Source organism: Eutrigla gurnardus, assembly GCF_963514095.1.
Source record: "Eutrigla gurnardus genome assembly, chromosome: 18".
NCBI lineage: Eukaryota > Metazoa > Chordata > Actinopteri > Perciformes > Triglidae > Eutrigla > Eutrigla gurnardus.
This window is the reverse complement of record NC_139929.1, coordinates 13,384,935-13,397,111: the sequence shown is the minus strand read 5'-3', so window position 1 is coordinate 13,397,111 and position 12,177 is coordinate 13,384,935. Positions and strand designations below refer to the sequence as shown.

At 41.2% G+C, this 12,177-nt stretch overlaps 1 protein-coding gene across 1 annotated transcript; it reads left to right on the top strand.

Annotated features, from left to right (window-relative positions):
• Nucleotides 1-705: 705 nt before the first annotated feature.
• rab18a (RAB18A, member RAS oncogene family) lies at nt 706-11,259 on the top strand. The gene is made up of 7 exons (XM_084033196.1): nt 706-888; nt 3,040-3,095; nt 6,132-6,193; nt 6,511-6,583; nt 7,899-8,017; nt 8,549-8,615; nt 9,363-11,259. Exons 1-7 carry the CDS (start codon nt 821-823, stop codon nt 9,530-9,532), a joined length of 615 nt encoding a protein of 204 aa, XP_083889322.1. The 5' UTR covers nt 706-820; the 3' UTR covers nt 9,533-11,259.
• Nucleotides 11,260-12,177: the final 918 nt, after the last annotated feature.

Here is a 12,177-nt window from a genome sequence, read left to right as displayed (position 1 = left end):
AGTCTTATGTCCTGTTACCAAAACTCATTTATCAAACAAAAGTCATGCAATCTAGTTTCTTTGTTTTCCCTCGATACAGTGGGTAGAGTATTTTAAAGAACTTGATTATAATATTTTGGTGAGTCAACTGATAATCCTGGAAGGATATTTTCTGAAATATAAGGATTAATCACTCATTTAATTTTCCCATCACTGGAATATAGTAATGAGGTAATGGCTTTTTCCAATGCTCAGTGGCTATGACAATCTGTACATACGTCAGTCCATTATGCCTATCTTTGAATGGATTAATTATAAAGAAAAGTCCTTTCAAATAAGTATTTCGTATGAACATATATACACACAGTTAATAACTAATAATAATAATATTAAAACAAATATCGGAACAGGTGTAAACGATAATAAAATGTATTTCAAAAATAAGAATCATTTTACTGATATTATGCAAAGCTGATACAAACATGCTGGATTCCAATTCAAGTCATATGACAGTGAAGTAAATCACACATTTGAGCTGCTTTTTCATAAACAGTGTGCGATGTAGACCTCGTTTTTTAGACTATACATTAATCCCACGTGTTACACAATAGTGTCTGGTTTGTTGTATAACCATAAAGAGAAGGTCATATAGGATATGCATGTACAAATTCCAAGCGGAAGTGGCAAAAAGTCACACCGGATATGATTGGAGTGAGGCTTCTTCTCACCAACTATCTCTGTTGTGAGCTGTAAACAGGAACGCAAGTTACTGAGGAACGACGCTTTAAACGGGCTGTTGTAGCCGTTGGTCCAGAGTAGCACAGCCCACCGTCCAAGGGAAATGGAGGAAGACACACTGACGACGCTGAAAATCTTGATAATAGGAGAGAGTGGCGTTGGGAAGTCCAGGTAAGCTGTAACGATAGTTACCTTCAAGAAACTGACGTCGTGGCTCACTGCTAACGTTAGGTAGCTAGAGTTAGCTTAGCAGCCAACCCCAAAACTGGGATGTAAAAAGACAATGTGGGATTTTAATATTGCGACTCGGCTGTGGCTGTCCACATATATAACAAACACACATGGTAATTGTTATTTTATAAGATACCACAAGGCTTGTGATGTGCTAGCAGCCAGGCTAACCTCAGCTAGCCGTCTGTAGCTGTATGTGACATCATCTTTGTTCACGTCTGACACAGTTAAAGATGTTGCAATCCAGACCACCGTCCAGTCCCGTCTGCGTGGCTGCACTGTCATAGGCGTGGGCAGCTCTATTTCAACTGTGTGTTGGACGATTTAAGAGAAGACATGGCGAGCAGTAACACGTCACTTCTGTTGTAGAGAACGGTTCCCTGTTTCGTATCGTGATGACTGTATTAGTAGGCAAGCTTCTCCAGCATCCAGTGGTTCACACGTGATTAAGAACACAACAGGCGAGATCGACATCGAATAGCACACTGTAATTTAATTGGGCATGTTTGAGTGCATTTTGGCCTCTCTGGAAGGACTAAAATGCTGTATAGTTTTTACCACACAGTTGATCTTGCCATGTGGTAATCAGAGGTCCCTGTTAGTAACCACAAACCAGTCTAATATTCATAGCAGACTATGTTTTTTCACCAACATTAGGCTGGCAGTTTATACTGTGTTGTATTCCAACAAAGAGCTTGGTCGGGTTTTACTGGTCTCCCAGGATTGTGGTCCAGACTGCATGCAAGAATCCTGATCGCCAGCCTGAGCCATCAACCATCACATTGCAAACTATGGTATTGTGCACGGCGTGCCTTCCAAAGACATAGGTAATGAGCTGCCCTATGCTTTGTTGTAAGCTTTTTGATGAGAAAACTTTCCAGCTGTAAAAAAAAAAATCTTTCACTGCAGACTGATGACTAAGCCTCAGGTTCTCAAAATTACAAACTGAGCCACGAAAGGTTGGAGTGTAGTAATCAGCATGATCAAATAGGGATTGAAAGTAAAGGGGATTTGAGAATACCCTTCGTTTTGGATCAAAGTGTGAGCCCGGAAGGTTGCAAATAATCTCAAAGGTGAATACTAATACACATCCCACTTTACATCCCAGAATGTGTCTGTATTGTTGGAAGCAATTGTTCAATCATCGGTTCTTTTCTCTATTATTCACTCTTTTGTTATATTGAAATATTTATTTTGGTACACAACTGAAATATAATCTTGAGTCAGTGCCTTTTTTTCTTTTTTACATTCCCTCCAGTAATGCTGATAGTTTGCTTACTGCGATGGCAGATCTGTATTCACTGAGCACTGAGGAGGGACTAAGCTTATGCCAACACCATAACATAGACCTAGGTTTGCTTATATTTCCAGAAAACAGGCACGTTTTTGTGGCCAGCTGTACTGTACGCTGCCTGCTAGTGCATCATCGAGGCCAAGGGCGTTGTTTCCAGAGTGCAATTTTGTATTATTATTAAATAGGCTTTTGCTTAATACAATAAACGAATACAGACTCTGATTAGCTTCAAATGTCATTTGTTTCCCTGCAATCTGTAGAAGCCCTTAAATCAACGGGGAGATGTCTGCTTGGCAGGGAATACACAAGTTTCATTTTACCTGAACAACTGACCGACGCGGACCGCATTTCTAAATTGGCTGTCTCCAAGCGCAGCTCATCGGCTGTATGGACCTCAAACAATAAACACTCATCGCTCCAGCGTGCCTCCTGATGGCCCATGAGGAAAATAAGAGAATTCTGCTCAGGTCAAGGGAAAGCAGTCAGCTGATCCCCATCATCAGCACCATGATTAAGGCCTTTGCACTGGATTAGTCATAGTTGTGAAATGAACCCTGTCCACCTGTCTGCAATCTAATGGTGATGTCATCTGGCACTTGTATTCGCAATGCAAGTTAAGGACAAGGCGATCAATCGAAAGCGATAGAGTTACAGAATTTGATCAGTCTGGTGCCGGAGGACAGGATATGCGAACAAAGCAAATGGAAACCTCATTCTAGGCAAAAATGTTTGTTCGTGATTCATAGTTCATTCATAGTGAGTCTTAATCTAATTATGTCTCTTCTTCCTGTCAACAGTCTCCTCTTAAGATTCACAGATGACACATTTGACCCAGACCAAGCAGCAACAATAGGTGAGTAACCCCATGAGCTCAGATAATAAAGTGGTCAAATAAATGTACGGTCAGTGGTGTCAATATGAGCAACAAACTTGACTCCAAGGGAGTTGGGCACAAACAAGGATTTAAATATTAAATGATCATGAGCAACACACTTTGGTTACTAATCAAAGGCAAAAGGAAATGGTTAGTGTATAGGTTCATTTTAAATATATTGATTAATATTACACATGTTAGATTTGGACTAAGTGTAACCACTAAGGAAAGCATACACAACCTTTTTGAAGGGTTTGGGGTCACCTGTTCTATTGCAGTGTTTCTTCTTTCCTTCAATAGTCACTAAATTAACAGAGACATAAAGAGTAGAATTCAGACACCAAATTTTGTTTACATTTTAAATAGTTTTGGCCCCAAAATAAGAAGAATACAATGATTATCACTTACATTCAATGTGCCCACAGTGTTACATGCCATGTGAGAATACTGTTAAACGTTTTTACCCCAAATATCATTAGATTTTGAATTTGTTTTCCAGTCCAGGACAGCATTAGTGGCCCTCCATCATTGTTGGACCACAACGGTGCATTTGAGCTCTAAATATATTGGGTAGCCATTTTTCTTTGGGCTCTCTGCAGTCTCCTTAGAGTATGTACTCTTAGTATATATACCTAATATTCCACTAGTGCTAACCATCGTCACTGAGAGATATTGATTTCACACTATATTTATTATCGAAGCTGTAGTTTGGTGTTGAACTGCACTGCATTATATCAAGTGAATGTTTTGCCCACTATGTTTACATGAGAGTGGAGAAATATCAGAAATACTTTCAACAATACATTTCTAAAATAAAACACAGTAAACAGAACACATCTCTGAGGCAGAAGTGTTGTACTGGATAGCATCAGATTGTATAATTGTACATAATAAAGTGACATGAGTGTACCCCCTTACATGTTACGAAAGAACAATTCACAAAATAACAGAATCCTTGTAATCTGCTCCAGGAACGGAATTGGCTCAATCACCTTGCTCGCTTCTTGTAGTAATCACACACTCAGTATTTATTGCAACAAATTAAAATCAATCCTGGAATCAAAGTCAAGCTGGCCGAGTGTGTAAATGTTGGCCCCTTAGGAAGTCTGTTTTAAAAAGCTTGGTGAGCTGGACGTAGAAGTTACCACGATACCACACGCCATCACAGACACAGAGCTATTTGATTTATTTAAAAGTTAATGAGGAGTGTGGGGGAATCCCGTACTAGCCCAGTCTATCCATCTTATCCACTGAAAATGTGAACTTAGTGGTATATTAATTGGTAATTAAGTGAAGGTTTATCAAATTCTGGTGGAGCTTTTTTAAAGGGTATACATATTTTGATGGACCATGGACACACCTGCTGCATTTTCAAGTGGCCTGGATGCTGTAACTACTTAGTACATTAAACATAGTACATTAAAGTATTCAGCAACTCAAATATTTTGAGGTTTTTAATGAGTTTGGAAGTGGAATTTCCACTGTAACTTGTGTTTTTGTGAAGTGTGTGTGTAGCTCACAATGTTGTTAATACAACTAAGCACACAATCCAGGAGAGTTTGACAGTTAAAACACTTTTTTCCCTTCAAGGTCAAGGCATCTCTGCTGTTTGACTTGGCCAGCTGTGAATCTTTGCCAAACAGATGTCTTTATTGGAGTTGAACCTCCCTCATTGACTCAAGTTCCCTCATTCAGACATTTAATCCAGCATCACTTGATCTCAATTAATGTATTTTCATCCTTGTCACCTAAAGAAGTCCAACCAAGGTTGTATTTCTCCCAGTGACAAGAGCTTTCTCAGTACATTGTCACATTAGCATACGCTCTGACCTCAAGGTATTAAAGAGGCATCTTTCAGTCTTAATGAGGTGACAGATGATTGGCAGGCAGGTGAGCAGGGCTGCTTACCTGCCACTTTCAAACATATTATCTAATTACTTCTTATACAGTTATTAGAAGGACCATGTTGACTCACCATGTTGCCTGCTGACAGTGCAGCACTGTGTGTTGTAATGCTATCAGCGTGTCGGACAATGGAGCCTTTTCATTTAGGTCTACCACAGACATGTTGGCATGCAGAGATCAGCCCTGCCTTGACTTCCACCAGTAGAAGCATCTTGTTGTGATATTACAAACAGATGCCTTACTGTATGTTCTCTGAGAAAGGGTTGGATTTATACTGAACAAAGGCAGGAGAGACTGCTCCAGGTTCAGGGAAATGTTTAGTGTAAACTCCTCTCCGCATGCATCTGGCAACAGTATCCAAGCAACCCTGCTGGACCCGAGGAGGAGCTGCTTGTTGTGATTGACTGTGTGAACAGACAGTATATTTGTGTGCGAGTGTGTGCGGTACACAGACTGCATGTCGTATATCCTCAGCCTGTCTTCATGTCCCTTTTCTCCTCCTCCGTTTTGGCTCCGCGCTGAACTCCCCTCCTTCGCCCCAGATGTAAAAACAAGGCCAACACAAGTGTACATTTCCCTGGTAAATCTGTCAGTGGATGCTAAAACTCGGGCAGATATGTCATCCAGACACTGCACGCTCTGCACGCTGAGACACTGCACAAAGGCCATAGAGGAGATTTACTTGTTGAGGGGGAGGGGGACAACATTATTATTACTTTCATGTAAATGTCTGTTCCTTTGGTAGCTGGCAGTTTTTTATGGGTGAATCATGACTGAGCCATTTCACAGGTGGTGGATTTTTCTTTCTTTTCTTTTCTTCTTTTTAATACAGACCTCTTTTAAACCTGATTAAACCAACACACCGTCCCTTTGTGTTGCATATGAATACACAGTCACACCATAATTTAAATACAGGACATGGGATCGGCATAATGCCAGTCTGAAAAGCAGAAATCCAGAGACAATGTGTGGTTTATATGATTTAACAATTCATCATTCATAATTATAGTCTGTTGCTGTGATATAATATTCTTGGCAGGAATTGACCAAATGTGACCCAAGCAGGATGAGGTAATCCTGACAGTGTTTGACCTGCTTTTTATTGTCTAGGTGTTGACTTCAAAGTCAAGACCATTACTGTGGACGGGAACAAGGCAAAGCTGGCAATATGGGTAAGTGACCATCTCTATTCACCCTTTGTCAAGTCTGCAACATTCATCAAACACAACTGTCTCTCTTGTCCATCAGTCAGAGCAGGGAGATGAACTATCCAACTCCTCCATGACTCCAATGCTGTCTATTCTCTCAAGTGACCAGAAGATGGCGCTTATGTAACACCATTTCTGCCTCCATGCTTGTTGAGGGACACAGAGGACTCATCCTTGTTGTTTGTGTCTGTCTGCCCCTGGTTTTCTCCTCTGTTTGAGTCACCACTTTTCCCTGCAAGTGTGTTCAGTAGTGCTGAGCTGGGTTGTGTGTTTTTTTGCAGGACACTGCAGGACAGGAGCGCTTCCGAACCTTGACGCCTAGTTACTACCGCGGTGCCCAGGGAGTCATCCTGGGTAAGACAAGCTGCTGACGCCATCATAGCTCAAGCACCTGTGTGTGTGTGCGTGTGTGCCCTCTTCATATCGGAGTCAAAACCCTGGTTGTAAAGAAAGTGATGGCTTTTCATCCTGTGACACACACACACACACACACACACACACACACACACACACACACACACACACACACACACACACACACACACACACACACACACTCTTGCCTCTCTCTGGAAGTGAGTTCATACCCGTAACTCCTCATATGGACATACATGTACAGCATGTATATGAAGACACACACATACACACAGGAACTAAGTTCAACCTGTTAAACAGACTTCCTCTGCAGCCCAGGGTTTTGACCACTCTAATGATATATAGAAACACAAGGCGCCGTGCTAAAGCACTGGGATTATGAGAGCTCCCCACGTGATTCTGTCAGAAGGTTTCAGTCCCTTTGATTTGATCAACCATGTGTTTTCAGTTGATACCATTTGGTTTTAGTTATTTAGTTAATCCTAATTAGTTGTATGATTCTCTTTTTGTTAAAATAACTTATTGGAAGTAAATTGTTATTAGTTATGTGCTTTTCATTAGAAAACCCTCAAATATGTAGGAGGGAAATGACTCCTCGAGTAACTTGATTACCTGTGCCCACATGATTTAATTTGTTAGGATGACTCGCGCAGCGCGTCGGAGCGGAGAGCCGTGCAGCAAGAATGCACACGGAGCAGTCTGAAATCATGTTTTTAATGAATTTGTTTTCTTTTCAGAAAATGTTTTCTTTAAAACCCCACTTGTCATTAAAATTCACTTAATGGGGTTCAGTCCTGAGAGATAATATTATTGGATGCAATTTTAGCAAAGAAAGTGTTGATTTGCAAAAAAGGAAACCAATTAGTTGTTCATTTTAACAATATATTATTTTCCTTTTTTTGTGTTTACTATTGCTCTTTCATAATAAAGCAAAAATATCTCAACTGATGACTCACTCAATCAACGGAATAATCGGTAGAATACTCGATCACTAAAATAATTGAAAGCTGCAGCCTAAATGCCCTAATTTCAAGGCCCGTTGCACTCATCACTCCTGAAAACATTGTTTTAAAGTTAAACTTCAGGCTTTCTATTAGGTAATTTGTGTGTAAATAGTATTAATGCAAGACGGCACCATGATTATGCTGGTTAAAATGGTCTGATGTTCATATGGTGAAGTCAGAGAAGGAAGTCCCAGTCTCACTTGGGACCTTGCATATGATCAACTCCTCTAGAAACATGCAGCGTGTGTTCATGTTTCCCTTCATTCTGTCTTGTTTATTTTGATCCACAGTGTATGATGTCACACGACGGGAAACCTTTACCAAGCTTGACAACTGGCTCAACGAGCTCGAGACGTACTGTACAAGGAACGACCTCGTCAAAATGCTTGTGGGAAATAAAATCGATAAGGTGAGCATGTTTGCGTTTCTGTATCAAATGTTTGTGTTCTCACTTAGGCTAACAAGGTTGTTGGATTAGGGAGGTGCAGCACGCTACAATTTTTGTATACCGCTTGTCACACACGCCTCGACTCGAGTTGTTATGAACAAATAAATAATATATTTAACATTCAGTTTTTGTTAAATTTTGAAATCGTTTTTCTGTATCTAGATATGCAAATAACGGCAACTTCATAGAGACACATATTCCACAGAACAGGAAAATAAATGGCTAAAAATAAGCTTTCAGCAAGTTGACAGATTGCAGAACTAAATAACCGTGGCAGGCTCACTTTCATATTTTTGGCAGCTGGTCCTTTACCGGGATACCAAAAACAGCCAGCGGGGATAAAAATGCCCACTAAGTAGAGCATTATGAATTTATTGTGTCCTGTTCTTTGTCTGTGAAAATCACTTTTCCTCTCTGCCCTGTGACGACCACAGTAGCTGACAGCTCCGCCCGGCAGACCTCAAATAAGCCATTACCTCTCTTTTGTTTTAGGAAAACCACGAGCTAGACAGGGCCGAAGGGCTGAAGTTTGCAAGAAAACATTCCATGCTTTTTATAGGTAAGTCAGGAGGATTCCCTACTTCACGAAGACCTGCTGGGCATGAGTTACAGCAGACTGTTACACAGGGGAAACAGCTTTTGAAATAACTATCATGCTTGTTGAGGAATGCTTGCATAGTTCTATTAATAAATCAGGCTTCATATATCATTTTCCGCATGCTCTCGTTTTCCATGTACTTTTATTTTTCAGATTTGTCAGAAAGTTCTACTTGAGAGTCAAAATGACGTCCGTTTCAAGTTTAAATCATTTTTTTTATCTTCAAGTACTGAAAATGTTTTTTTTTTTTTTAAACGTACATTTGAAATGGAAAGATTTCACTCTTTTTCCAAGTTCTCCAAGTAATTTCCTTCTATATAGTTTCTGATTTGCCTTTTTAAATATGATTGATTTCTTTATCCTGTGGTTATTATTATTAAAATGTGTCTGGATATCGTCATGTTGTGGAGCGGGTGTTGACTATATCCCCTAATAACCTCCGAAGGTTTACTATTAGTGTCTGGGGTTGACAGTTATTGTCGAGACATTTTCCACCCCTCCACTCGGGGAGCCCAGCACATGATGACATCAAGATGCAGACATTAAAAGTCGTCGTATCTGCATCTCATCCTCTCTCCAGAATTCCTTTTTAAATCCACTTCTCTTTTTCTCTTGTTTTTCTTCACTCCTTTTTGCCTCTTTCTCCTCGACCTCTGTATCTGTTCCCTTCGCTCCCCGTCTTCCTCCCTCTACACTCTGTTCTCCCAGAGGCGAGCGCTAAGACCCGGGACGGTGTTCAGTGTGCATTCGAGGAGCTGGTGGAGAAGATCATCCAGACTCCCGGCTTATGGCAGAGTGAGAACCACGGCCGAGGAGTCCAGCTCACCGATGAAGACGCGGGAAACGGGAGCTGCGGCGGCTACTGCTCCCTGGTCTAGACAACGCACACAAATACATTCACACACATACACACACACACACACACACACACACACACACACACAAGCATACACACACTTGAAAGAACAGATCCCCCCCTCCATCCCACGGTGTGCTGAGCCGAGCCCCCTCCTCAGACATGAAGGCAGTGGAGGTCCCGCTGTCCCCCCTGGCTGAGCTGTAGGGGTTGACCGTCCACACACACTGCCTGTGTTCACACAGTCACTTCTTTTTGCACACTAACAGCGCTGCGCTCAAATGCAAACGCAGCTCTGCCTTCCTCTTAATAGAATTTGAGTGAGTTTTTCCCTCCTCTGTTTTGTTTTGAGTTACAGTTTTTTTGCAGTTTCGGACTCTTGGTCAAACCATTAGCCATTCTCACTTCATACCTATGATTTAAACATAGGAGTGCAGTGAAATGAGTCCAAAAGTATAAACCAAAGTTTGTCAGGCGAGTGTCTGAAGTGTGATAATGAGGATGGAAAAAACGTTTTGACCAAGAGTTCCTTGTCTCCAGCATGCTACTTGTCCTCGGAGCGCCTTGCCTTAGTAAGCACATCTCTATCAACGCAGGGCCGACTTTTCTCCAGTCTCTGTCTTCCCTCTGCTCTGTCCTGTGCTTGATCCTGGTCCTCCCTCCACACTCTATTAACAGTATGCTGCTTATGGAGAAGCTTATCAAGCCAAGCCGTCTTGTACTCCATCTCACCACTCTCAGTCAGAGGCTTGGATCATGTGTCTCTGTTGTCCACACAACTGCCTCATTGGGTCAGAATATAATAGCGTTACCAACTGTCTGGAATGACGTTTTACTACTTTCATTGACTTGGACTTCAAACTTTTGGTGTGTTTTGAAGAGTGCATAAATCAAAGAGATTGGCACCAGCAAGCTTTCCACTGGGTGCCGAAGAAGAGGGAACCTCTTAAAATTGCACGCCTTTGGTGTAACGAGTTGCTTTAATGGAGTGCGACCTACTGGCACTCCCTCACTCAGACAGATAATATCAGTAATAACACTAGCACTACTATGGGTTTTCATGTAGATCCCTTTGACTGGACAGGGACAAAGGAAAAGTGTTCAATATTGACAGTAAAGTGAGTCATAAGGGTGTTTCCAGTGAATTTGGAAAATCAAAAAAAATATCTGTGTGCTCCACATCGCTAATGGATTTCACAGTACTCCTATCTCCGCATTTGTATCCGAGAAGCAGTTATAAATGTACTGTACCCCTGACCTCTGACCATGTTTGTCGTATTCGAGTGCTGGTGTGTATGTGTTCTGGGAAATGTAGTTCTGAGAGATCTTGTAACAGGGATGGTGAACTTGACATGGATTCAAGCATGTCTTATCACAAGTTGAATTCTTTTTTTAATCTCTTTTAATTGCATGGGAAACTCTGCGTGCCATTTATTTGTGTTTGTTTGTCCAGTGAATGGCCTTCAGTGGCGATTTACTACGCTTTAACTTATATTTAGCTGAAAATAAAATATTGCATACCATTTTAATTGAATGGTGCAATTAAACAAAAAGTAGGCTTTTACTTATTTAACTGGTATAGCTGTCTTTTTTTGTCTTCAGAAATATGCTGAAACATGTATACCTTGTAAATTGTGTGTAATCTGGGAATTTGGTGGGAGAGTTCCTGAATTGTAAAGCTGAATGTATACATATTTCACTACAAGCCGCCCTATGTATTAAACAAAATAAAATTCTTTTTTAAGTTAATCCAAGTTGATGTGTGGGTCTTAATGCAACTCCAAACTAACATCTGTAACTCATAAAGCCAGGTTGTGTAATGATGATTAAGAATACTTTTTAGTTTTTGCTCTAATGTTGAAGTCTTCAGCAGAGATGACCAATAACTTTGTCGTCATGGTTGCCATGTTGGAAATGTCACTGCTAGGTGATGGGTTTTTCACTCCGCGCCCTCCACATTCCTCTGTCCTCCGAATAAAGACGTGTTTAAACAGTGTCCGAGGAAGCCTCAGGCCTAGACGTGTGATCTATCTAAATCATCTATTTGGCAGACTTCTCAGGAAGCACCGCCGCGGCCATAACTCACTCTACCAGTGCTTTAACTGGGATGTGCATAATTCCTGGGCGATTATGAAAGGGTCGGTGCTGGCAGCGAGAGCGAGGACTCTTCCCTGGTAGCGTATCCCTCATCTCCTGCCACAGCCGTCTGGAAATATGTCTCAGTCAAACAACAACGGAGGCATACGCCGTAATAATGCCTTCATGTGGTCCAACCATGTGCTGAGCTGTAGCGCTGCTGTTTCCTCATGCTTACACTGGAAAAACATCAGCCACTCAAGGGGCTGAGCTGACAGATTCTATATTTTTTGAGAATAATTTACAAAGTCGGTCGAGTCGCATTCCTTTTGCAGCCACATCATGAGAAGTAGGGCCGCGTGTCGTTGCTTTCCTAAAACCCCCCTTCACCGTGCTTTGAAAACTGATCAATGGCTCTCTTTTTTTGTTTTTGGTGCACTGGAAATGTCATTTAATGCAAAATTGACTGTTACACGGGGCTGTGCTACATTACTCTCGATCAGTTTATTGATTCACTCTTTTGTCTATAAATGTCTGAAATATAATAAAAAGTAGCCTATCCTTCACAAGTTCCAACAGTCCATAGTGACG